The sequence below is a fragment of the Penicillium verhagenii genome (assembly GCF_028828195.1).
Source record: "Penicillium verhagenii strain IBT 33310 chromosome Unknown utg000003l_segment0_segment0, whole genome shotgun sequence".
Classification (NCBI taxonomy): domain Eukaryota; kingdom Fungi; phylum Ascomycota; class Eurotiomycetes; order Eurotiales; family Aspergillaceae; genus Penicillium; species Penicillium verhagenii.
Window position 1 is genome coordinate 2465632 of NW_026643167.1, and position 26361 is coordinate 2491992.

Genomic DNA, 26361 nt, shown 5'->3' on the forward strand with positions numbered 1-26361 from the left:
CCTTCCGTCGTTTCCAATTTCTTGCATTATTTTCCCCCTCGGCACCTCGCATACCATGCCTTCTAAGCGCCAGCCCAATTCTACCGGGAAAGACCAATATATAGAAAGTACTTATTCGACGGAGGTAGTCGTTGGGCGAAAACCAAAAGATGGAAGGAATGCAAAATCCACGAAAACAGCTGAGAAGAACTCTAAGGGTCGAAAAGGTACTGTCTTAAAGGTCTAGCAGGTTTCATGGCCTTGCCCTCCTTGCACAAATCTTTGAATCAGTGGTAGGGGATATTGGCTTATCGTGATATACCAGATTCGGTGACTCAAAATGACCCATCCAGTCCATTACTTGATGTCTACGTCTGCGGAAGCAACTGCTACGGTGAACTTGGTCTAGGAGATTTGACAAAGAAGTCAGAATTGCCGCGCCCTGTACTCAACCAAAAATTCGATGCACAAGTTACTAAAGTCATCCATGTTACTGCCGGAGGTGTCCACTGTGCGGCCCTTACTCGTGACAACCAGATCTTGACTTGGGGCGTCAACGACGAAGGTGCCTTGGGAAGAGATACAAAGGAAGATAAAACCGCAGATAGCAACAGAGGCAACACCTCATCTGGTGATGAGAGCGATGATGAGATTACTCAAAATCTAAAAGAAGCCACCCCGTTACCTGTCGATCGGTCGTTTTTTCCAAAGGGCACTGTTTTTTCCCAGCTTGCTGCCTCGGACAGCGCGACTTTTGTTTTGTCCACAGAGGGCCTCGTGTATGGGTGGGGAACATTCCGGGTACGTTTGCGATTGTCTTGTTCTGTACAAATGTCTCTTAAGATTTGTCAACTAACTCATGGTCAAAGGGTGCAAACGGAGGCATTGGATTCTCTCCTGGAAGCAAAAAAGAGCAAATGACGCCTATTCTGATTCCTGGTGTCCATGATGTTAACAAAATTGTTGCTGGTGCCCAACATATACTAGCACTGACAGCAAAAGGCACTGTTTTTAGTTGGGGCTGTGATGAACAACATCAACTTGGGAGGCGCCGTGCAAGTCGCCATCATAAATCCCATCATCTTGTCCCAGATTTATGCGCTCTCCCAACTGGAGTCCGAGATATTGGAGTGGGACAATATCACTCTTTCGCGATCCATACCAAGGGTCATGTATACGCATGGGGCTCCAACAATTTTGCCCAAACGGGCGTTGCAACGAGTGCGGGACTGAACGATGCCATCGTAGTCTATCCCAATAAAGTCCCTAACTTACAGAAACATGCTTCGCTCGTCTCGATTTTTGGCGGAAAAGACCATAGTATGGCCATCACTGAGCTCGGCGAATGCCTGATTTGGGGTCGCATTGACAACAAGGCCCTCGGCATTGCAGTCGAAGATATGCCCGAAGCAGACATTATCTATGATAAATATGGCAAACCAAGAATATTGAAAAACCCCAATCTCCTGACCGGCGTTAGGGGGAAAATAGTCTTTGGGACAGCTGGAACGGACCACTCCTTTGTGATTACGGAATCTGGGAAGGCCTATAGCTGGGGTTTCAATGCCCAAAGTCAGGCTGGTCAGCCCGGTTTGGATGAGGTTGAAAGGCCCACCCTTCTTCACAGCAAATATCTCGAGGGGAAAAAACTAGTTTCAGCGACTGCGGGTGGTCAATTTAGCATCATTCTTGGTGATGCTTCGTGCAATTGACAAAGTTGGGTCATCTGCTCTCAAATTTTGATCTTGAAGTGATTTCTTGCTCCCTTTTTCATCTGTAATTTTTGCTGCGTTTGTTTCTGATTAAAAAAACCTGCTGCCCCAATTATGAGCCCAACGCCACAGCAAGGCCCAATAAGGAACAGGCTTAGATCCATATCGGAATCACGTTTGCCTTAGTACGTGCCCAGCCGAAGGTTGTCTAAGCTTTTTATTTTGACCCAGGGCTTTTTCCTATATTTTCCATTTTATTGTTTATTCCAGATTTCCTATCCATGGCAAGAATATCTCCCTATGTAATTGGTCGCTTTGATTTAAAGATCTTTGAAGCGCCTTTCTCAAGCCAAACTTCGGGTACTTTCTGTTTCTGCGCAGCCACCGGCGGTTATTCACTTTTTTCATCAGTAAAGTTCTATAAATATTACACTCTGTCAACTCAAAGCTCTGGAAGCTTCCTTTTAGTATGCATTAGGTCAATATTTGGTGTAGATGGTAGTGAAAGAACTGGGCTCGAGGGCAGTAATTACCTTTGACAAAGGCAGTACTTACCGGTATTTTTGACCAATAGGTAGTACCTAGTAGGTATATCTACTTAATGATAGCTACTACGTGATATTCGAAAGCTGTTTTATTTCATTCAGAGGCCCTATCCACAAGTACACAAGTAGTAAGAGCTTGATCCGATACAGAAATTGATTTACTTGGAACGTTTCTTTCGTATAGTTGGCTTTACTGGCCCAATGCGTTGGCCGCACTCTGTGCCCGGATGTACCTACTCAAGTGCTAGGTAGTACGTGTTTATAGTATAGTTATGGTAGAAACAGGTATTGGTTATATACCCCTCTTCTGTTATAACTAGGCACCTCCCTGAGTCCATAGGTCCTTACGAGCCTTGAATTTGGATCTTGTCAGGTTTTTTCTCCCTCAAATCCAACGCTTCAAGTGTAAAAAACTCCACCTTTACTCCGGTTCTTGATCCAGTGCTTCTGCCACCGTGAGTTTCAAATGTTTCTAGGTTTACCTTCAAACTTTTACTTTGATCGGACAACTTCAAGATCAACGGACTGATGGATATCTCTCACTCAGTACCATAATGGATTTCATGGATATAGCCAGTAAGTACAAAACTTCCAAGGCTCGAGTCTCACACTCTCTCTAACTGCACTTTATATCCTCGATTGTATCCATAGATACGCTCAGGTAGTCATCGTCGCTAACATCTTATGTATGTAGATACCTTTATTGAACACTGGTTCGGAACATTCGATAATGCAGAGCAAAGGTCCAATCTTGTCTCTCTATACGTGAGTAAACTACAAGACATATTTCAGGACTTCCAATGTTGGAAGGTTCTGGATCACAAATTAGATCACTAGCTAATTCAAAATTAGGGGCCCGAGTCGATGTTGGTATGGGAAAGCGCGCAGAAACTAGGCTCTGAGGATATCATGGCCACTTTGACTGTAAGTTTCCGCTCATAGGTATTAAATGCATGTGAGTGGGGCTGACTCATAGCCTGCTTTGCTTAACTAGAAGCCCGAGTTGTCTGTTGTGAAAACTGTCGTTTATACAAGGGATGCCACTCCAGCTATTGCGGGGGGCTTCTTGATCACAGCTACCGGAAGTTTGGCTGTAAGAAACCCATTCAAATGTCTTCGTGGTTTTACAAGACTAATTTCTGGAGGAAAATATCTTAGGTTGATAATGACTTCGACAAACCAATGAGCTTTACCTCAACTTTCCTTCTGCAGCCTATCCCTGATACCGATCAGGGTGGATATTTTGTTTACAGCCAAATTTTCCGACTGGTCATAGGTTGAAAGGGGATTTATAACCACCAGCTACGTACTAGTAGTGTCTGAACTCAAAGGCTTCTCTAGGACCTTGGAATCAACGATTCTTGGCTGCGTGTTTGAATCAATCATAGAACTTGAATTGAAGTGCCATTAATACTATGGATTGAGGTAATTATATTTCCTTGTAGCACATTCAGTCCTTTCTGACATTACTGCTTTAAGAAGCCTTAGGTACTGGGCATATATGCAGTTTGATAAATATAATTTTGAAGATTCATGGGTAATGATAACCAATAGGGGTGTAGAATCAATAGTCTACTCAGTCATACTACTACTAGATACTGCAATATTGGGTGTGGAAACAAAACAACCTTGAAAGGTTGACTTGGAAGAGAAAGATATTTCACTAATCTGTGTCTTAGTTAGTATTCAAAATCATCAATTACCCATTCTCGTCGCCGCGTGGTTTTTTTTTTTTCTCTGGTTTTTTTTTTGGTTTTGTTTTGACATTTATCGACACTTGCCCTCAAGCACAGCTCCGCACCTGGGCATCCAAATTTCAGGTATTCCGTGTCAGGACAATACCGTGCGTCTTTACAGCCCTTTTTTTGATTATTCGACTACCTAGAGAAATATGATTAAGAGCTTCTTGTTTTTTACGCATTTGCCAGGCATAATTGATTTTCTTAAAAATACTTCATAGACGTGTAAATCGTGAATCGTGATCCATCCTGTCACATGACCGGCCCGCTGTTGATGCCTTTCACATCTTGAGCGAACAACACCACTGCAACAATTTCGATTTCCGCAATGGATGCTGTGGAGGATCGGGAGCTAAAGCTCCAGCGAGCTTCTGGTGACCTGGTGACGGAGTTCTCGGAAAAGCTACCGTCCCTGTTGTGGAGATTTGAAAATGGAACCCCTCTCCGCACCCCACGCAAATGGGCACCAGTCTCCAAGACGGAGAAGCTCGTAGCCCTTGTAAGTCTTTTTGATCGTGGTCTTCGATCAAAGGTCCTAATTTTTCTGTAATCATACTGACCGACATTCATAGCTTGAACCTTTCCAAGAATGGCCTCAACTCTTGGACCCGCATTTGCAGAAGCTTTTGCCTCCTCTGGTGGATGCATTCCTGGCTTATCTGATCAAGCATCGTAGTCAATATAGCGGTCAAGCGACAAAGATCTCCCAAGGCCCAGCCGTTTATCCTCTCCCAAAGGCTATCTGCAGGCTGCTTTACACATTCTGCAAAGTTCGTGGAGCCAAAGTGATCAGCAGATTCCTTAACAATGAGCCCAAGTACCTTGATTCGATGTTACGGGCTTTTGTGGAGTGGGACAACGCTTCTATTCCAGATCCCACAGATGACTCGTTAGAACCAACCGCACAAACTCTGCAGTGGGAAGAACGTTATGTGATGCTAGTCTGGCTCTCGCATCTCCTGCTCGCTCCATTTGATCTTTCCTCGCTATCTTCAGATGACATTCCGGTCCCTTATCAAAACCTGCAACAAGTTGGAGTTATTTCCGAGGATACTCCAATGATCGCAAAGTCACTTCTGTCTTTGGCCCTTCATTACATCAATGTTCCTGGCAAAGAGCGAGAGGCTGCAACTGCCCTTCTGGCACGACTTGTTTTGCGCGGGGACATGCAAGCCCTTGGGTTTTTGACGTGTCTTACAGACTGGGCCTTTGCTGTCTTGAAGCCCGCAGATAAGGAGGAATCGCCTTCCGTCTATTCCTGCATTGGAGTCCTCTCGTTTATAGCCCGGCTGGCTGGTTCTGGCCAGCTGGATGTCTTTGCTCCTTTACTCAGTAGCGTTTTTGATCAGACAATCGCTGTTTCACAGGGCAAGTCAATTGTGTCTGATATTATTCAATCCTCTGCGATGGCCCGGAAGATTGTGGTCAAGATCCTTCGCAATATCACGGTTATGGCTCTGTCTCTGAGTGAAAGAGAAGATAGCACTCTCACTGATGATCAACTGTCGACCATCTTGGAAGAGGCCATCGATCACTTCCTCGTGGCTCTTTCAGACAAGGATACACCTGTGCGGTTTGCTTCGAGCAAAGCACTTAGTGTCATCACCTTGAAACTAGATCTGGAAATGGGAGCCGAAGTCATCGAGGCCGTCATTGGGTCACTTGGAGAAAACATTCTTTATGAAAAAGATGACGGTACTTTGATTACCCCATCCGAGGCACGTAATGCGGGTCTCAACTCACTGAAACGTAACACCAGTGGTGTTGATGCGCAAAACTGGCAGGGCTTGATGCTGACTTTGTCCCATCTACTCTTTCGTCGTGCACCTCCGACCAATCAACTCCCTGAGATTCTCCAATCCCTTATATCATGTCTCGACTTCGAACAGAGATCATCCACTGGCAGCTCGGTGGGAACGGGTGTTCGAGATGCCGCCTGCTTTGGTGTTTGGGCCTTGTCTCGTAAGTATACGACCTCTGAACTGGAGGCTATGGATGCCCAAACCATCCCCTCGGTTTCTGGTCAAATTAAAGTGGGTGTTTTGCAAAAGTTAGCCGTGGAGCTGGTTTGCTCGGCTTGTGTAGATCCGTCCGGGAATATTCGACGTGGAGCCTCTGCTGCTCTGCAGGAGCTAATCGGTCGTCATCCCAATATGATCACTGAGGGTATTCCTCTTGTACAGGTCGTCGACTACCATTCTGTTGCGCGGCGTTCCCGTGCCATGATAGATGTCGCCAAATCTACCGTTTCGCTAGACCTTGTTTATTGGGGACCACTCTTGGAGACTTTGATGAATTGGAGAGGCATCGGCTCTCCGGATGCCGAATCACGGCGACAAGCAGCTCGGTCTATTGGGTCATTGAGCAGACAAGAAAAGTTCAAGACCATCAACTCGGTTCTGCAACGGCTATTGGGCAGGCTTCCTCGCATTCCTCGGGGTGATGTAGAGTCACGCCACGGATGTATATTGTCGATTGCCTCGACAGTCGACGCCTATCTCTGTGAGTGGAATTCATCGCCAGAGACAAGGGATATGCCAGAAGGCAAAGAAGTCTCTTCGCAAATTGCTAGGTTGTGGGAAATTTTCGAGTCTCCTTCTAGTCCTACCGATAACGATCTGACCCTTCAGAGCTTCCGTCCTGAGTTGACAGCAGAGGCATATTCTTGCTTGATTTCTGCACTCTGTCAAGCAACTATCTCAGTCGGGATAGTACGGCCATCAGAGGCATTGCTCGACCGCGTTCTCCATATTCTGACCTTGTCTGTTTCCCGCGGCGAGGATATTTCAATTCAAACCTCGTCAGATGCACTCTCCCATCTATTCCCACTGTTGTTGCCAGCAAAAAAAGATGCGGCCGTGCAGACATGGTTTTCCTATCTTCGCACTTCCTCAAAACTTCCAAGTGGCCGCGGCCAAATCTTGGCCCTTGGAGCCGTTTTCAAACAGCTCATGGGTCAGGATGAGCTACAACAAGATATAATCACAGAGTTATTGAGGTGCGCTGAAAAAGAAGAGGTCATTGAAAAGCGAGTGGTTGCTGTAAGGTGCTTCGCTACCGGCATTGTGCCACATACAATCAAATTTTCGCGTATGTGTATCTTTGGTTCCGTTTGAAAATTAACATTGAAATCTGGACGCTAATGTTTACAAAGCTTTCTCTCAAACAATTGCCCACAGTCTTCTCGGTCTGCTTAATGATTATACCACGGACAGGCGAGGAGATATCGGATCCTTGATTCGGATCGAGGCGATCCAAGTCGCAAGATCACTCCAGCCAAAACTTTCACCAAAATCAGATATTGTCCTTGACCTCGCTGGGTGCCTTTGTCGTCTTGCATGCGAGAAGTTAGACAAAGTTAGGTTACAAGCGTCACTCTGTCTACAAGACTTTTTCTGGCAAATGGTGGATTTCAATCCCCTCCACAAGTAAGTGGCCCCAGTTTTGATTGATATGCAATCAGAGCTCCTTTGCTAATTTGAGCAGGAGATTCGAACACGTCAGCGACGTATCTTCTCAAGAATATTTCTTTCAACTTCTTGCATCTTGGAGTCAAGAATGGTTGCGTCTTCCATTGCTGCAGGGTCTAGCCACTTCTGCGGTTGCTGGCGCCGAGAGCCTCGTCCGCGCCTCGCGGGCTGCTCTGATTCAATTTCTCAATATCCACAACTCAAACTCAGATCCTAAAATTTTGATTGAGTTTCTGCAAGTTTTGTCAACGGCACTTAATGAGAATATTCAAGATGACCGTTATGCCATCCCTATCATTGAGCTTATTGCATTCCTGTTGGACACCTATCATAGTTATACTATTGCTGGTCCAAATGGGTCAAACCCCATCTTCCGCAGGGTCTTTATCCTTGTTCAGAAGGCTCATTTCCGGACAGCAAATATTTCTCGCTTGGAGGGCGCGGTCAAGGTCTACGCAGCTTTATCGGGGCTCGAGTCTTTGCGTGAAGACGTGTCAAAGAAGCTGACAGCAATGCTACTGCATCCTTTCCCGAGGGTACGTTTCATATTGAATTTATGTTTCCTTATACTAATATCTTGTGGTGCTAACCTATCGATTATGACAGGTTCGTTCAAGTGCAGCAGAGTATCTTTATACACTCACCGACTCTGAGGCCATAAAATACGAGGATTGGTCTGCGTCTCCGAAGGAATTGAAGGGGAAGGTAGATAGCCTAAGAGGGGTCTTGGTGCCCGCAAACTAGTAGTTCATACATGCAATAGGTACCCATGGATCACCTGAGCACTGCAATTTTCACTTGAGTAAGAATACTACCTAGCATCGCCGATAAGGCAAAAATTGAAATCAAAATAAGAACGGAAGTGTAAAGAAAGTTGTTGAGGGTTGTTGAACAAAAAGAAAAACAAAAACAAAAAGAAAAGGCTTGCATCATCCGTGAATCGAACACGGGCCTCGTCGATGGCAACGACGAATTCTACCACTAGACCAATGATGCTAGTTCATGTAAAGAGTCTCAGTTTTATGTTACATAATCTAATTGCCCATTAGATCATCTCATTTGTCCAACGTAAAGCAGAAGCTCAACCTCGCCCAGCTTCCGGAGCTCATTCTGTCGCAACAATGGCGACCGTTGGCGCATCAGAAGGGACCATGCCTCCCAATAGCACGCAAGTCACTCTCATTACCCACCCTCTCTATTAGTGATTGCTAACAGCTCTTTACAGTGTCTACGTATGATACAATCTCCCCTCACCCGCCATCTTCAACCGCTCCGCTGCCCGCAAATTGAACTGACATAGGCCTTTTCCAAACCCACCAGATTCGGAATCTAGAGGAGCACATCAAAGTTGAGCAACTGAAAGTAGCGCTCGAAGAAATTTTCGCAGAATTCGGCAATGTCGTCGAGATCGTCGCAAAGACCAACCTCCGCGCTAAGGGCCAGGCTTTCATTGTCTACGACACCGTCGAGGCCGCTACTCGCGCCATTGAAGAAGTAAACGGCTTCGATCTTTTCGACAAGCCTATGGTCCTAGATTACGCGAAGACAAGGAGCGATGCTACTGTTCTGCGGGAAGATGGCACGGACGAGCTAGAGGCTCACAAGAGGCGGCGGAAGGCCGAGAAGGGTATGTCTACAGTGCTCCCTCCATGGCCACGTTGGCTCCCGGAATTATCATGTCTAACACTGAATCTTTCTTATCCGTTATGCAGAGCGCAAACAAGCCCATGAGGCCCTCGAGGCTCAGAAGAAGCTCAAGCGCCCCGCGGCCGCCGCCGCCGAGCCTGCTCGCCCCGCCAAGATGACCAAGGGTACTGGCCTCAAGCCTACCTCCGGTGCTGCGACTGCCGTCGTCCCAGACGAGTACCTCCCGCCCAACAAGATTCTGTTCCTCCGGGAAATCCCCGACGATTCCAACGAGGAGGGTCTATCGGCTATCTTTGGTCGCTTCGAAGGATTCCAGGAAGTCAGATTGGTCCCTGGCCGCAAGGGTATTGCGTTCGTTGAATATGAGACCGAGGCAGGAGCTATCAGTGCGAAGGAGGCTACCTCGGGTATGCCCATGGGAGAACAGGGCAAAGCTATCCGTGTTACCTACCAGAGACAGTAGTTGCTTCGTTGTCGCACATCTCCGAAAAGGGAAAACTTCCTGTTGTTATTTCGCTGGCGTTTGGAGGTCTTATCTTGCAATACAAAGAGATTACCTAGGTAACTTATGTTTTACTCATTCCAATCTTTGCTTGTTTAATTGATATGATATGCTTCGTTACAGTAAATCAATGTATATTCTCGGAACTGAAGCAAAACGAACGAGGTAAAACAAAAAAGTACAGACTCGAGTTACTCCGTGGTACTTGGCAAAAATGATACAAATATCAACATCTTGGAATCAAATGCCGTGTGGACAACAGACGCAGCCCAAGATGGGGGAAATAAAAGATGCTAAGAGAAAAATAATTGCCTAGAAGATAACGTCGGTGTCTTCTTGTTCACCCAAAACATCTGTACTTTCAACCTCTTCCACCTCCTTGGCCTCCTGGGCTGGTGTTCCATCTTCTGCCTGCTTCTCGGCTGCCTTCTCGGCTGCCTTTTGCCTGGCAGCCAGCATCTCAGCGTCCGCAGCTGCAACATCACGTTGCTTCTTGTTTGAGACCTTCTTGAGGCGGTAGAATTCCTCTCGATCCAGTTCGTCGAGTTCGGAATTGATGTCTGTACAGATTTAGTTAGTGCGAGAGTGTTGATCATAGAGGAGGCGGCACAAACATTTGATGGTGTTCTCAGTTCGAGGGATGATGACATGCTCACTAGAACGTGACGTTAGTACTACATAAGACAACAAGCCCCATTTATCATGTTATGAAACTCACATGGCGTTCACTAGAAGACGAGTTAGCTTTTGTATGTAAGAACAACAGATTGAGTGATATATGCTTACCTCTCCGGTTGACAACCTTGATAACCTCGTCTAGAATCAAGAAGGCAGTCTGAAAAGATCAGCTACTAGAAAAATGCAGAATATTCAAGGTTTGTTCCTTTCTCCGTACCTGTAGACTAGCCAACTCCACCAAAGTCTCCACAGCTCGCGCATACGTCTCCCGACAGCGCTGAATCTGCTGACCACCTTTACCAAGACCCGTCAAAGCGAAATCATTAATACCCTCCTTTGTGTAACTCTCGAATTGAGGAAGGAGGACACCGGAGACGTTCTCGTGTTTCGCGCGTACTCGGAAGCGAGCTTGTTTGGCGGACTCCTGAACCTGATATCCGATATCACCACCCACTGCATAGCTCACTTCAGCCAAGGAGAATGCCGCAACTTGCATGACCCGACCCATTTTCTGCTTAGCCTCATCGATGCGACGTGTGATTTCTGCGAATTGATGTTAACTCTTGGGGAATAGGAATGCGGGATGCGGGGAGGACCCGAGCCCAACTCCTCAATACATCGTACCTCGGAAACGTCTATCAAAACGTATAAGTGATTAGTGGAGATCTAAATATTGAGTGGGATTTGGAGTTCATACTTGGTCAATGCTTCACTCTTTCGCTTCAATAAGCTGTGTCCAATCTCGGCTCCCTTCAGCTTGCTCTTCATCAACCCCAGTGATTGACGAGTTGGGAAAACTGGCTCTCGGCCCTGCAAGAGAAGAAATTAACCAAACTGGTACAGTAATAGATCACGATAAGACTGCACTTACCACAGCACCCGACATGACGGTAGCTTAGAAACCAAATGGAGAACTAGCCAGACCAACAACCGTTGTAAACGTGCACCACATTGATATGACGCCGATAAAGACACACCGCTTACCCGATATGGCTCGTACTTCAGATCACGTGATGGGCATACGACTTCATCGTTTCATCCTTCACGAACGCGACTGCGAATTCCTTGTGAAGTTCACCACCTGCGCCCCTTTTCTCATGCTGCACTAGCGACCGTGTGAACTGATCCCGCTCGAACAGAGTGGCGCTATGCCAGGGACGCTCCTGCCCCCGAGATCAAACCGGCAGCACGCACAGATGGATCGCCCATCTGCGTCCCGGCCGGACCTCTACCTGATTGTAAGTACCTGTCACACGTTCTTTTTCCTGAACACCAAATATCCAGAGCTGATATATACCTCTACCAGACCGATCACGATACTGTCTATGAACAAGACTTGCTGCGCGAAGTCGGAAGCATTAAGCCATGGTTGGCCTACATCGAATTCAAGCAGCAGAATGGCACGCTTTATGAGCAAGCATTTGTATGTTTTCAGATTAGAAACACCCAAGGTTGCTGGATTGCTACTGATGTTGTTCCTTTTAGATCATGGAGCGTGCTTGCCGACAATTGCCTCGGTCATACAAGTTGTGGAAGATGGTGAGAAACACGCGGAAAGTGATCTTAAATACTTGATCGACTGACTGATTATTGTGATAGTACCTCGAGTTTCGAACAAAGCACCTTAAAGGCCGCAATCCGACTGTCTACCGCGCGGAATTTCTGAAGGTGAACGCCCTTTTCGAACGAGCTTTGATTCTTCTCAACAAGATGCCTCGTATCTGGGAGATGTACCTCACAGTTTTGATGCAACAGCCCATGGTGACACAAACACGGCGCACCTTCGATCGGGCTCTTCGTGCATTGCCAGTCACCCAGCACAACCGAATCTGGCGACTGTACAAGGGCTTTGCACGATCTGCATCTGGGCAAACCGCTGTGAAGATCTGGGCCAGGTACATGCAAATCCATCCCGAGAATGCCGAGGAATACATCGATATCTTGGTTGAAATGGGTGAATATACGGAAGCTGTCAAGGTCTTTATGGAAATTCTGGACAACCCGCGGTTCGAATCGAAGCAAGGCAGGAGCAATTTCCAGCTTTGGACCGAGATGGTTGACTTGTTAGTCTCCAAGGCCAAGCAGATCGAAACAGGCCCACAAGTGGGAATTGATGTGGACGCCATTCTGCGAAGTGGCATTGATCGATTTGCAGATCAACGAGGAAAGCTGTGGGCCGGCCTGGCGACGTACTGGATTACCCGGGGTAACTTCGAAAAGGCACGCGATGTGTTTGAGGAGGGGATTACTACCGTTATGACGGTCCGTGATTTCACCTTGATCTTTGATTCATATGTCGAATTTGAGGAATCAATCATCGGTAGCCTGATGGAAGCTGCAGCTGTTCGTTCCGAAAAGGGCAAACTCGACGAGGAAGCTGACTTTGATCTCGACTCACGAATGCTGCGCTTTGAGCAATTAATGGATCGACGACCATTCCTGGTCAATGACGTTCTTTTGCGACAGAACCCTAACAACGTCATCGAATGGGAGAAGAGGGTGGGTTTGTGGGGAGACAACAAACAAGAAGCCGTCAACACATACACCGCAGCTATCGCAGCTATCAACCCCAAGAAAGCCCATGGCAAATTCTCCGAGCTGTGGGTCAACTATGCCAAGCTCTATGAGAATGGTGGAGACCTGGGAACCTCCCGAGTCATTTTCGAAAAAGCTGTCAAGGTCCCCTTCAAATCCGTGGGCGAACTGGCCGAGACATGGTGTGAATGGGCCGAGATGGAGCTTCGTGCAGAGAACTTCGATCAAGCTGTTGACATCATGGCCAAGGCCACTCAAGCTCCGAAGAAGTCTACTGTAGATTTCTTCGATGAGACTCTGTCTCCGCAACAGCGAATCCACAAGAGTTGGAGGCTGTGGAGCTTCTATGTCGATCTTGTTGAAAGTGTGTCCTCATTGGACGAGACAAGAAAGGTCTATGAGCGCATCTTCGAGCTTCGCATTGCAACGGCGCAGACTGTCGTCAATTACGCTAATCTGCTGGAAGAGAATGAATACTTCGAAGATTCTTTCAAGATTTACGAGCGTGGTCTAGATCTCTTCACCTACCCCGTTGCCTTTGAACTTTGGAATCTCTATCTGACCAAGGCCGTGGATCGCAAGATTGGAATCGAAAGACTCCGCGACCTTTTCGAGCAAGCCTTAGATGGCTGCCCACCAAAGTTTGCCAAGCCTCTTTACTTGATGTATGGAAATCTGGAAGAGGAGCGAGGTCTTGCACGACACGCGATGCGTATTTATGAGCGTGCAACTCGGGCTGTTTCCGATGAGAATCGGTTCGAAATGTTCGAGTTTTATATCACCAAGTCCGCCTCGAACTTTGGTCTCACATCCACCAGACCTATCTACGAGCGTGCAATTGCAGCTCTGCCCGACCAGGAAGCCAAGGAGATGTGTCTCAAGTTTGCCGAGATGGAACGTAGGCTGGGTGAAATCGACCGAGCCCGTGCGATTTACGGCCACGCCTCGCAATTCTGCGACCCTCGCACGAATGCTCCCTTCTGGCAGAAATGGGAATCTTTCGAAGTACAACACGGAAACGAGGACACATTCAAGGAGATGCTTCGCATCAAGAGAAGTGTCCAGGCTCAATACAAGTATGCTTATATCCCCACCCAATTTATCCTTGACAGTCAGTTTACTAACAATATCACAGCACCGATGTCAACTTCATTGCTTCACAGGCCCTTGCACGCAGTCAACAACGCCCTGATGGCGAGCAAGGCGAGAATGGCGATGAAGATGCAGGCCAGGCAAATGCCATGGCTGCTATTGAACGCCAAGCTCGTGCCCCCGTGGGTTTTGTTGCTGCTAGCACTGGCCCAGAGGGTGGTAACCGTCCTCCGCCCGCTGGCGCAGCAGCCCCCGCAGCCCCAGCCAACCCCGATGCTATCGATCTTGATGATGATATGGATGAGTAGGCAGTCGATATGTCTCACTACCTACTAAGCACATCCCAGAGGAAGACCTTCACATAAACATGCTCAACTGAATTGAACGCTCTTTCATTTCATCTCTCTCATGTCGCTTTGTTTCCCCCGAATCTTCTCTTCTTCTCTTCTTCTCTAGTATTAAGTACCATTGACATACAGTCATACCAGTCATATCAGTCATCTTTGTTTTGTTTCTTTTACGTCATCTCCAGTCTGATCACGACTTGCTATCTTTTTTTTTTCTCAATTGGCTCGACCCTATCCGGCTCGAGAATGAATGAAAACTTCTCCCATTCTATTGTTAACATTATTCATTTCCACGCTTCTCATGATACCTCGTTCCATTAGGGCTCCCCTTATACTTTGCAGAACCTAGTTACCTTATCTTTCGAATTCTCTGTGTGCATTGAAGTCCTTCAGACTGTATTGGAATCTTCAATTATGCACATGTGTTTGGTGAAATGGAAGTTTTCAGAGGTTCCAAGGTTTTCACAATCAGGTTAGAGAATTGTAAGAAAGATCTCGAGGGGCGTATACTAGTTTATGTAGGTAGTATTGATAATGCTTGCTCTTAATAATGCTTGATCTTAGGGTTCTTTTATTCTTTTATTATGACACAGTGCGAGCAAAATAATCGCACTTTATCTACAGTCGAGATCAAGTAGAAGGGAAGAAATATCAAAATTACAAAGTCCAAAGCTGCGACCCCAACGCTATTCTATATGTAAATGCAGACAAAAAGCAAAGAAGCGAGGACCGTGAGCGCTCAGAAGGATTCATAGCTCTTACGAGAGTGTGCCCTCCTCGGTGGGAGCAGGTTGACTGTCTTCAGCACCAGTCTCAGCCTCCGCTATTTGTTCTACGGCAGATGCTTCCGGGATAGCGGCCTTCTCGCTCTCATTTGTCACATCAAGACTCTGCTTGGCCGGGGACGCGACTCCAGACCCAGGCTGAGACTTCTCAGCCTCCTTGCCTGCATCGGGGAAAATCTCAGCAAACAGGTCTGGCAAGAATCGGCCGAGACGCTTGCGAGTTTCCAGCCACATTTCTTCTTTTCTAGGATCTTGCGACGGAGGCACGAGGTAACCGCCATCGGCCATGACCAGGAGGATATTCTTCAAGCTCTCCGGAATCGCTTCTTCCAGGCTATCGCCCTGGCCACTGTTCATCATACGGTCAAGAATATCAAGGATCTGAAGCCAGAGAGGAAGCATGCCCTCTCTATTGGGAAGCTGATCGAGGAAACGCAGGAAGATCTTGCAAACAAGGGTCGCCGCTTGGACTCGGGTCTCGCTCATGCCAATAGGGTCGGAGTGGTAAACCTCGGGCTTGAGAAGGCGCAAGACAAGTGGGAAAAGGACCTCATCGAAGAGAGTGGCCCATTCCTTGTCGTCGCCGGATATCAACTCGGCAGATAGAAGAGCCCTTTGGAGGGTAGAAATGGCATGGTGTCGGATATCACGGCATGGGTTGACACATTGGCCAGATAGGGTTTGGAGAATCGGGTACCAGTAGGAGGCCCAGGCTGAATATTCAAGTAGGTCAGTACATCAATTGAAGCGAAAAATAAGAGTGGTATGTTTTAAAGACTGACCTTCATGTTGCTCGAGGTGAGATTGCTTGATAAGCGTGGGGACTCGGGCAGTCAAGTGGTAGATTAAGCCAATGGCCTTGACGCCCCGGGTGACAATTTGGTTTTCGCTATTTATTTGTTAGCATTCGCCTAATCTGAAAGAATGGAAATTGTCATACGTAGACTTGGGCTGCTTGACGCCCTTGGTTCTCCGAGCGTGAACATCACTTCGACGTTCAGTAATGGACCCCACGTGTGCTGCACTAACAAATTCATTTGCAAGGGAGACAGTCGAATTGTAGTTATCGGCCGTAACAATGTCAGGCATAGACTCCACAATGCTTTGGAGGAGTTCAAACACCATAGGAGCAGACTCCTGATGTTGAATCAATCTCTGAAGAATAGACCAGAAGTCTGGAGAGATTGTGATTTCGTTTCTCAGACGGCCAGGGTGAGCCAAACATCGCGAAAGACCCTTCACCGTTGGCACGGCAAGAGTTTCCAATATGTCTTGATCGTATCCAGAGATAGCATGGAGCACGACGGGCACTCGCAGGAAGTGTTGGTCCTATGAATGGTTAGCAAATGTATGAAATTTTAGACTTGAAAATACATACATGGCTGAGTCGCAAAAGGTTTAGTAGGTAAGAAACAATGCGTGACACGGTCAACGGATGCAGATTCTTAGCATCGCGCACAAGCGTCTGCAGAGTAGTCGCAAGTGATTCTCCCAAAGCCTCAAGAGTTTCGTTATCGCGAAGGGTGAGTACAGTTGCCAACTCTAAGTTGAATATCATGGAGGGGTCGTATTTGGGCTGGTTTGGATCAACTCTAGCACCTGTAGGCCTTGATACGGGGCTTGGTCGTTCCGGCTTCACAACAATGACAGCGGGCGCATTCTCCTCTGGCAGTTGAGACAACAAAGCCTCGACAAGCTGAACAAGAGATTGCAGAGGTAGAGATCTTATCAAAAGTTAGCATGCTGATAAAAACCTGGAAATGCACTATGAGACTCACTTGAAATTTGTTAGAATTTCGGATATCGAGCAGGCAGTAACACAATCCACGGTGGAAAGGGTGTTGTCCAGCTCCTCGTCTGACGGCTCCGGGGGGTCATCAGCGGCATAACTCGAGAGGTAAGAGGTGAATGCAGAAAATAGGCCCGAATCATCACCACGATTGTCACGGTCCACAACTTGTGAAGGAGGTTGTAATGGGATAGGGGAGACGTCAAGTTCGGCTGTGAGTGCAGAGTCGAAGGGTGGAATCAAGGAGTTGATGAACAAATTACTTAGAATTCGAACAACATGCTCCCAACCCTGTTTTGGAGCAGACTCATTGCCCAGTAGAACTCGAAACAGAACGACAGTAGCCAATTGTGCTCTGAAGTCCCTTCCGAATTTAACAGCCAGCTCGCTCACCATCACACTCTTTTTGCCTGCCTGCACCTCAGTGTTCAGTGCAGTACTTGGTGGCTTGTTCGTTGCCAAAGTGCTGATCGAGGCCAGAGAGAAAACAATGCGGTCAAACGCCTCGGTCAAGCCATATCGAGCTGCTATTTGGGCACATTGGTCGAATCCATTGACAACCCGAGAGTAGACTGCATCATCAGATGCGGACATGAAAACATAAGATAGGGTTGCCACGACTGGCTTCCACGTTGCCTCAAACATGTCGGCATCATGCATATTGGTCTCCCCCACGATAATATCACCAGCACCTGATGACTTTAGCAATAGCTCTTTCCAAGCGTAATCGAATGCATGCTTGTTCTCATGTTCATCGGGAAGAATGATCTCGTTATCCTTAATGGAGTCATAGATTTCCTGGAGGAATTCCTCCGTGAAGTCACCGCCGTCATTAACTCCGCGCAAGTTCCTAGCAAAAGCGGGGAACGACATGCGATTTTGTGACTTCACATTAGGATTGTAAAGCTCCGTATTCAGCATGATGATGGCATAGGTCAGAATATACAAGGCGTCCTTGTTCGCAATTCCCTCCGGCTGCGCCTTTTCGGTGTAATGCTCTGCAAAGGTTGTAACAATTCGTTCAATGAGAGGCGACTCACCCGGTAGACGGAATGAACTAAGCAACTCGCGGAGCGCTTCAACCACATTTCGTCCTGAAAAGTCGAGAAGATCCACGAACGCGCCAAGCAACTCTTCATTGTCACGTTTTGAGATGAAGTCACCAAGGACTTTCTTTGATAAGCGGGTCGTACCTTTCAGGAAACGAGCGACCAGAACAGGGTTACTCGGGTCCTCAATAATGCCGTGCTCTGCTAGATAGGCAATTCCCGCCTTCGGATTTTCGTTGAACATTTGCGCTCCCTTGATAATAATTTTCTTGGTTTTGCGCTGTTTGCGCAGGTGCTCCCGTTGAGGGTAATCGCCTTGAATCGGTTCCTCATCAATTCGGTCGTAAATGAACTGTACGTACCCTAGGAGAGAGTCAAGGCAGAGTGGAGGCACGTTTGTGGTGCTCCAAGTGGCAGAATCGGGGAATGCATTTCGTGAGAGTAGGCCAATCATGTCCTCGCACAAGTCGGCTCGATCAACTTCACAGTCGTAGTTCACAAAAAGTTCAACCATAAAGCTCGGAATACGTGATAACACACCGATGCTTTCAACCATTGCTTCGCGGGCTTCTGGTTTCCGTGAACCACCTTCCAATCCCAGTTTCTGCCGGTCCTTGACAGGGACGGGTGTTGATCTGCCGCTGTTTGTCTGGGATGGTGGTTGTTTCACTAGTTTGGGTGTTTGGGGTACACCTTCGTAAAGGGACGGGTCAATGCCGGGCTCCCGTGGGATCTCAACACGGGGGTGAAGGCAGGCCACCAAGTATGACAAGTAAAGCTCTTGTTGAAGCTTCAGGACAGGTCGGCACGTCGATAGTAATGTACCGGCAACCCTGAGAGATCCGGCAAGAATGGCCAATTGTTCCGAACGAACCAATTGGAAAATATAACGGCAAAGATCATCTTTTGCCAAAGCAGCCAGGCTTGGATGGCGAGCAATGGAAGGTCCAGCTACTTCCAAAGCAACGTCGATGATACGTAGGGCCATTACTCTCATAGTGTCGGTGTGTTGCCGATTATGGGGATCAAGGAGGTCGATCAACACCCGGAAAAGTTCTCTAATAGAGGGCAAAGAGTATGGTTGAATATCCTCGCTCTCATCACCAGTCTGTGGGCTTGGGGTTGCGGCTGCTGCTCCACCGTTGCTGGTCTGCTCGCGAGCTCCCTCCGTGCTGGTGCTGTCTCGTTCGGCCGCGGCCGTATCTGAGCTCATCGCAGACTTGTGCTGTGAAGTAACTGTGTCACCATTTACAGACGGGTCCATCTTGAGGTTAGAGGTGTCTTTTTTGGTGCTTTCATCCGCAAATGGTATTGGCCCAGCCGGCATATCTTGATCGAGGTGTGAGAGTCGCGTAAAAATCACTTGGCACATGTTAACCATGGCCATCTCCGCGGACCTTCTTAGCACCTCGGACAGTCTACTCTGGCAGCACATGCTGAGACCCGTTTCCATCATTTCGCAGACACTCTCGTCCCCCAGTAGCTCGCCCTCCGGCCGAGAAAGCATACCTTCCATCAATTTCAGGATTCTCAGCAACACAATCTCGTCCGCAGAAGAGTCACTTGCTTCAAATCGGCAGTGTGTAATGGCGGCAGATAAGAGTTGCATTGCCATGGGGAGTCGAGGTGATTCCCGGTTGACAATGTTATAGGAAAAGAACTTGGTGACGGCGACCAGGGCGAGGGAGGTGATGGCGGCGGAGGTTGAGGAGGAGCGAATAACCTGCAGGAAAGGATGAAGCAGCGCCGGGGTATCAAAAGTGCGTATGTCCTTGCAGCCCTTGAGATCACTCCGTAGGCGGGTAAAGGCCGATATCAACGGGTTATCCTGCATGCTCTTCCCCTTCTTTCCTCGTAGGCCCCATCGATTGGCCAGGGCATGGTCGTCATCGGTGCGGGGTGATTGTGGAATTTTGCGGGGACTTGGCGGTGCAGAAGAGTCTCGATCGTATACGCGAGTGCCTCCATTGCCGCCCAGGATGGCGGAGACAGAGGAGTGCGCCCAGCGAGCATGCTTCCGCATGGACGAAGTGACGGTGATGCATTCTGTAGTTACCAAGGCCACGGGGTCTATGGCGATAGGTAGAGGTTCTGACATGGTGGAATCGAGCATCTCGACCGGGAGATGCGCCCTATGGTGTTCACCTAGAAATCGAGAATCGGCGAACAAACAGCTGGTCTCTCTGATGAGCTGCTGCTTGCCTGTCTGAGCCTAGCGCCTTCCCCGCCTGCTCACCGCCTTAGTCAGGGGTCAAGATCTTGTATTTCACATTTTCCGGTATTGAACGACTATGATTGGACAAACTATCGTTACTCCGGTATTCAGTGTGTACTTTTTCTATTTCCATTGAAAGAGAGAGAAAAACAGCCCACATGACTCTTTGATGACAAGATTGTATTGTATGCCAATGGCCAATCAAGACCCAATCTTCACACCTGGACAAGGTTCTATAGTTGAGTCTGCCTTATATGCATGTCGGATTTCTTATTGAAATGTTTAACTCCATATTTGAGTCAATTTTCTTCCATACATTAGGCAGTGGATATTTACCCGTGGATCTCGTTCAATGTAAGGTTGGTGTGAACACACCTAACTTACTTAACTAGTAGGAATATGAGTGCACAGGAAAGCCCCATTACCTAGCAACCTTTCAAGGTTTGCTCAAATATTTATGTATGTAGCTTCGTCAATCCCGAGGTCTCAGCAAGGATATTCGCCCAAGTGGGATCCATGGATCACTCCAGGGCTAAATCTCATGCATGTGGAGTAGTGGTTGGGGTGCCACTATCGGTTTGTTTATATATAGCTTCTTCGGGCAGATCCCAATACCCCATGAATAATGTGTCATTGACCCATGTGCACTCGGTAATTGCTTTGTTTCTTGTGAAATCCTCCGAGACTTGGGTCTTATTCAATGTTAGCATCGACTTAAGTAGGTATGCTTAATTGCAGGTGACACCTTCACAGCTCATTATTTAATGTTGCCGAGTTTCTTGTCTCTGTTCCCCCCCTGGGAACATACTCCGTACCCGTAACAACCCAAACCTTGGAAGTAAGAGCAAGCATATATATATTGAATCCAGACAGAAGAATCCCTTAATAAAAATAAAAGCCAAGCCAGGGGGGTTTAAAATCATAATTCTATTATGTTCCGGTGTGACTTGTCAGACAAGCCTTGCAGCTGGTTGAGGAGAGCAACGGAGGGGAGAAGAGAAAAAGCGCGTTGGCCGGACAAATGTAAACAAGCTGCACATCCACGAGCCTCTCCCAGGCGCCAAGGCCCCCCAGTTATCGCCCTATCGCACCGCTATCATATCCCCCGCTTGCGCCCAAAACATCTCTCCCTTCTGTCGCATAATATGCGCTCGCAGCCAACTGAAGAAGTGGTGGTCCTTATTTGACTTGCTGCTATATGGAGGGGGACTGCGAGTGCTGCGACTGCTTTTGATCATTTCACCCCCCGTCTCTCCAAATGGACTGTTGACACTTTACCTCCATCACCTTCTTTCCAACTCGTGCGCCACTGCGCTTTCCTTCTGTCTCTGTCGCTCTTTCCATCCCTGATCTAGCCATACCAAACACCTTCCCTTGATTTCTTATTTCAATCACTGTCCGCCTGGCAAGGCAAGTGCCACCCACCACCCATCGCCATGACGGCCAACGCAGGTGCGCCCGCGGGCACCACCCTATCGGACATTCCACTGGAACACCTCAGTCTTTACCATGCTGTCGACTCCTACCTTTCCTCCGTCCTCGTCTTCTATGGCCCCGTTGCGACCGCCAATGCCACCGTGAGCAGTTCACGTATTCAGGCGCATATTTTCAGCCCCGCAGGCTTCCAAAGTTACAATCGAATAACAATCTCGCCTGCTGCACCGCTATATGCAGCTGTAAATCACTTGCCCCGCGAAAGACAAGGTGATGCAGTTTGTCGCGCACTCGCCGTTAGCATGTTAAAATACTTCGCCGAGTTGTCTGATCCTCTGAAGATCCACTTAGCTGAAAGGTCACAGCCAGCGCGACAAGGTGGAAGGTTACCGAAGTTGTTCGACGAGATGCACGCCGCAGAGTTGGCGAGCCGTATGATAAAGGTGGAAGACTCAGCAGACATCATTCGAGATATTCGCACTTCATTCCAGGAGCGTAAGGCTCCTTGGACCGACCTCGATGTTGTCCTACCGGCCGGTACAATACAACACCCCGAGAGAAGAGAAAGCTCGGATTCGGATCTTGAAGTGTCACAGAACCTTCAATATGGCCCATATACTCCCCTCATTATGGCGCTCGGAGATCCCATGTTTCTACCTACATCACGTCTTAAACGTGCGCCGTCACAATCGACCAATGTGAGCAAGTCTAGGATATTCACACGTGGTCAGAAAGAATCTGTTCGCCTTACCATGTGTGAGCTTGTGGACACCGAAGAGCGATATGTTGCCAAATTGTATTCGCTTGTTCACGAGGTTGCGGACGAATTCCGCCAAAAAGCCCATGGAAGAGGTCCGTCCAGTACAAGTCCGGACGAGTCAGCCTTGGAAACACTCTTTCCACCGTGTTTGGATGAGATTCTGGAAGTCAATCTTGGATTCTTAGACGTCATTCGGCAGGTCCTCGACGACACCGAGAAGGACGCACTCGAAGACATTGGACAAGACACTGAGCTCCCCGCACGTCGAAATGCAGCACGAGAAAATAGAGATGTGATAGGCGCTGCTGAATTTGCCCAAGCATTGCTGGATTGGTTACCACAGTTCTCCCAGCCATATGCCGAGTACATGCGGGCACATAATGGTTTTGCTCAGATACTGAACTCGTTTATGCGAGACAAGAACTCTAGTTTTTCGAAACGTGTCTACGAGACGGGAGAGCAGAGACTTCGATCTCTTTTGATGGAGCCTGTTCAGCGACTTCCTCGCTACAGTTTGTTGATTGATACTATGACAGGAAGTTTGCCCTTGGTTCATCCTGCGGTGCGTCCTTTGCTGAAGGCTCGGGACATGGTGAAAGACATCTGCGCCCTGGAAAACTCCTCCCCGTCTGGCCACGCGCAAAGTCTTCGTCGTTTGAGGGAGCTTGTTGATGGTTGGCCTGCTAAGATATTCCCGGATGGCCGCTTGATCACGGCAGTTGATGTTGATGAAGTAACCCCTCCATACCAACTGGATGGACAGCCAACAGGCCCTGGAGCTGGGATTTTGCTTCTCTATAGAAACTGTCTCGTGATACTCGCAAAGTCTACAGATGCCCGAAGCACAGCACGTGGAGTGCTGGCAGACATTGATAATGCTGCCTCTTCAACTACCGATGCGTCCATGAATCTACCATCTTCCGAGCTCAAGGTTGCACAAGTCCTAGAGCTTCATACCGTGCGCTGTATGCAATCGGCATGTGGACGGATATTATTCATTGCGCCAGCCTCAAATCGGTCACGCCCGGACCCGCTTGACAGTGGGTCGGATCTTATAGCGTTAGAGTTGACTTCTATGTATGAGGGCAAGGCCAACCGCCTTATCGAAGAAATAGCCAAGGCTAAAATTGAAGGCCGATTCCCAGAGCAAGAGCGAGAAGGTGGCAAATGGACCTTGCGGAGTCCTCCTGCTACTCTAGGCACTACTAATATTCTGGCCTGCGTGTGTGAGGATGGCCAGACCGTGGCCTTGAATCAACCAAACTCGTCCCCCATTCGCATGGTATTTGACAAACCAAAGGGTAATTCGATTCAAACTTTGAAGAGCTCCCACTTAGAGATGATCATATCCATTTCTTTACCCAGCGGTGATCAATTTCGAATGGATGTGGATTCTGTGATTGGTGCCCCATCAACAGATCTGGTGTCGGCAGAAACCTTCATTCCAACTCTCTCCAAACGCCTGCAGAGTCTCCTTTCATCTCTCAACAGTCCTCACAACCCCAAGGTCATGACCCCATTTGTTAGGTCAAATTTTGAGATTATTCGATACATTGCAAGCGGCTTGATCACCCAGGTCAAGTCCTCCCGTGGATTCAGGCCACCTTCACCGACCAAGTTGATATCGAATCTGCTGGGGGGAAGCCGCGACAATGTCCCCACTATCAAACAGCCAAACTCTGCGACATTGTTAGGGGAATTCCCTAAGATGCCCCCTCCCAGGGCCAATCTCTCTAGATCAAACACTCTGCCTTCCACATTCCCTGGCAAGGAGAAAGAAAAAGACAAGGAGAAAGAGAAAGAGAAAGAGAAGGAGAAGGAGAAGGAGAAAGGAGAAACTCCAAGCAAAATTTCAGTGGTTGGAACGCCTGCTGCACGAGGCCCTGACGGTCAACTTGGATCACTGGAGCAAACGTTTGCAGCCTACGTGCTCTCCTTGCAATCTAGAAGTGGAAATATTCTGGGGCGTATGCTTCGCGCTAGAGATACTGCAGACCGGTCGCCAGTCAATGAGCTTTATAATATTCTGTTGGAGGACCCCTCTAAGCTTCAAGCTGCCGCAGAGGTGCCCGTTGACACCTTGTTTGTCGCATTCGAAACTTTTATGAAAAACGCGTGGAAGCGCAGTATGGGACCCGTGCTGGATGAATCATCATTGCAGCAGCTTCAAAGTCAATTTGACACCATGTTTCCTCGTGATTTTGATGAGCAATTCCGCAAGTTCCTGGCAGATACTAGCCCACAGAATCGACGTGCTTTGGCTGCGATAATCCGGTTGCTTGCTGAACTTCTAGATGCATCTGGCAATGATGGAGACCGCGGAGCACTTACAATGGCTTTCGCCGAGGTTCTTACAGAGAATGGGGCACCTGTACAGCATGTATCGCTTTTGGACAGACTTGTTGAAGACTTTGACATTCTCTTTGAAGAGTTCATTCCAGGTGGAGCCTCGGTTGAAGGAACCCTGACTTGTGATCAGACCCAATCCAAAACGTCGCACACAAATACTGGGTCTGTGGGCTCTAATAATTCATCATTCCGGAAGCGCTTCGGATTTGGTCTTCACAAGGATAGCCATAGGAGTGAAGGTGAAAGCAAAGTTGCATCGATATTGCGAACACTGAGCAAGAAACAAAGCCCAGCTGATTCAGAGCCCAATACCCCTAAAGGATCTCTTTTACGTTCTAAGTCCACTGATATAGATGCACGTTTGGGTTTCCTTCGTCCTGCATCTCGTGATCGCCCGGTCGGATTTGGTTTCTCGTCCGAAGAACAAATTTCAAGACCAGGCACTGGCCATGGACAGACCCCGTCTTTATCTTCCATTCGAGGGATATCCCACGATGGCATTATGAAACCCCGCCGAAAACGAAGAAGTTCTCTGTCAGATCTACGTCCCCAAACCGCATCTTCAGAGGCATCCAATCTCTCCAGTGTCTCCAATGTCTCCCCAACCCAAAAGTTACGCCCGGTCACTCCAAATAGCCGCCCTCGAGCTGAGCCAACTACACCAACCAGCCAGCCACCAAGACCACATAGCAGTTATTTCTCACGATCACCCACAAGGGGTACGTCGCCGGGGAAGGCAAACTCTCCTACCCGCTTTGGATCACCCATTCGACGAATTTCGCCACCACGTCCTTCGACTCCAAGTAGAAAAGAAAATATTGATCCTCAGATGGCCCAAACAGAACGGGCTGCCAAGACTTCGCGTGTCATTCCAGACTCGCCAACTCAGGAATCGAAGAGACGATCCCGCACGACTAGCATTCCACAGCGAACACCGGGACTACGAGAGAGGCCTTCGGCCAACACCGAAAACAAACGCCCGCAGTCTTCATCCTCGTCCCAAAGAACCCCAAAGTTACGGATGCAAAGCCCACAAAAGGTTAGGGCTACTCTGCAAAAATGCTCGATTTATGCAAAAAGAAAACTAATGTTCTCATATAGCTCCGTGAACGCGTCAAGTCCGAGAAGAAAACCCAGGCAACTGTACAGATTGGTCTTCGAGACGAGCTAACAGCTCTTGGCGACGAGGTGCATGCTTTGAGGCTTACACCATCGAGACAATCTAGTATGGAGCCGAATGGGAGCTCTGCTGAGTCTGAACCATCTTCAGAAAGAGATGCAATTCTAGAGAGTCGTTTCCGCATGCTCGAAGACCGATTCGAGCAGTTCGCAGGAGAATACAACGGACGGACCGCTGTACTTGAGAAAGATGTGGAATCATCTCTGGTTGTCAGTGAAAGACGAGTAAAGAAGCTGGACGAATTGTACCGGGAGGCTAGTGCTGAGAATGAAGCCCTATACGACCGGTTCAACTCGGAGCTCAGCAAACTTTCCAAGGATGTGCGAGCAGGCAGCGCAGAGGATTCTCTACAATCGCAACTCCACAATGCGATGGAAGAAATCAGCCGCCTGAAGAAAGAAAACTTCCGACTCAAGAGAGAAGTCGGAGGTCTCCGAGCTCAACAGGCTGCCGTCGCTTTATCCAGAGCAAGCGATCAATGACCAACAATGCCCGATAAACCATTAATAACCAACTGCATTCCCTACCTGCTTTTTCTTTTATCTTCTTCCCTT

At 48.1% G+C, this 26361-nt stretch overlaps 7 protein-coding genes across 7 annotated transcripts; 5 read left to right on the forward strand and 2 right to left on the reverse strand.

Annotated features, from left to right (window-relative positions):
* Positions 1–55: 55 nt before the first annotated feature.
* Positions 56–1691, forward strand: N7466_002313 (RCC1 domain-containing protein; the record flags this gene model as incomplete). The annotated part of the gene is made up of 3 exons (XM_057161711.1): positions 56–206; positions 305–780; positions 849–1691. 3 exons carry the CDS (start codon positions 56–58, stop codon positions 1689–1691), a joined length of 1470 nt encoding a protein of 489 aa, XP_057024996.1.
* A 1099-nt stretch (positions 1692–2790) lies between these two features.
* N7466_002314 (nuclear transport factor 2 family protein) lies at positions 2791–3517 on the forward strand (the record flags this gene model as incomplete). Its single annotated transcript, XM_057161712.1, has 5 exons — positions 2791–2812; positions 2931–3001; positions 3089–3160; positions 3231–3329; positions 3395–3517. 5 exons carry the CDS (start codon positions 2791–2793, stop codon positions 3515–3517), a joined length of 387 nt encoding a protein of 128 aa, XP_057024997.1.
* Positions 3518–4303: 786 nt separating this feature from the next.
* Positions 4304–9653, forward strand: N7466_002315 (uncharacterized protein; the record flags this gene model as incomplete). The annotated part of the gene is made up of 9 exons (XM_057161713.1): positions 4304–4474; positions 4548–7065; positions 7130–7403; positions 7462–7981; positions 8052–8150; positions 8520–8646; positions 8746–9072; positions 9158–9499; positions 9553–9653. The coding sequence occupies 9 exons, from the start codon at positions 4304–4306 to the stop codon at positions 9651–9653; spliced, it is 4479 nt and encodes a 1492-aa protein (XP_057024998.1).
* Positions 9654–9906: 253 nt separating this feature from the next.
* On the reverse strand, positions 9907–11158 carry N7466_002316 (H(+)-transporting V1 sector ATPase subunit D; the record flags this gene model as incomplete). The annotated part of the gene is made up of 8 exons (XM_057161714.1): positions 9907–10154; positions 10209–10249; positions 10313–10322; positions 10381–10429; positions 10490–10815; positions 10897–10907; positions 10970–11082; positions 11144–11158. 8 exons carry the CDS (start codon positions 11156–11158, stop codon positions 9907–9909), a joined length of 813 nt encoding a protein of 270 aa, XP_057024999.1.
* Positions 11159–11411: 253 nt separating this feature from the next.
* Positions 11412–14207, forward strand: N7466_002317 (mRNA splicing protein SYF1; the record flags this gene model as incomplete). The annotated part of the gene is made up of 5 exons (XM_057161715.1): positions 11412–11510; positions 11579–11695; positions 11758–11811; positions 11872–13883; positions 13943–14207. Coding segments are annotated over 5 exons (2547 nt in total), but the record flags the coding sequence as incomplete, so codon positions are not given.
* Positions 14208–15004: 797 nt separating this feature from the next.
* On the reverse strand, positions 15005–19982 carry N7466_002318 (uncharacterized protein; the record flags this gene model as incomplete). The annotated part of the gene is made up of 5 exons (XM_057161716.1): positions 15005–15744; positions 15814–15920; positions 15972–16360; positions 16410–16755; positions 16810–19982. The coding sequence occupies 5 exons, from the start codon at positions 19980–19982 to the stop codon at positions 15005–15007; spliced, it is 4755 nt and encodes a 1584-aa protein (XP_057025001.1).
* Positions 19983–21520: 1538 nt separating this feature from the next.
* N7466_002319 (putative Rho guanyl nucleotide exchange factor) lies at positions 21521–26289 on the forward strand (the record flags this gene model as incomplete). Its single annotated transcript, XM_057161717.1, has 2 exons — positions 21521–25666; positions 25729–26289. The coding sequence occupies 2 exons, from the start codon at positions 21521–21523 to the stop codon at positions 26287–26289; spliced, it is 4707 nt and encodes a 1568-aa protein (XP_057025002.1).
* Between the last annotated feature and the right edge of the window lie 72 nt (positions 26290–26361).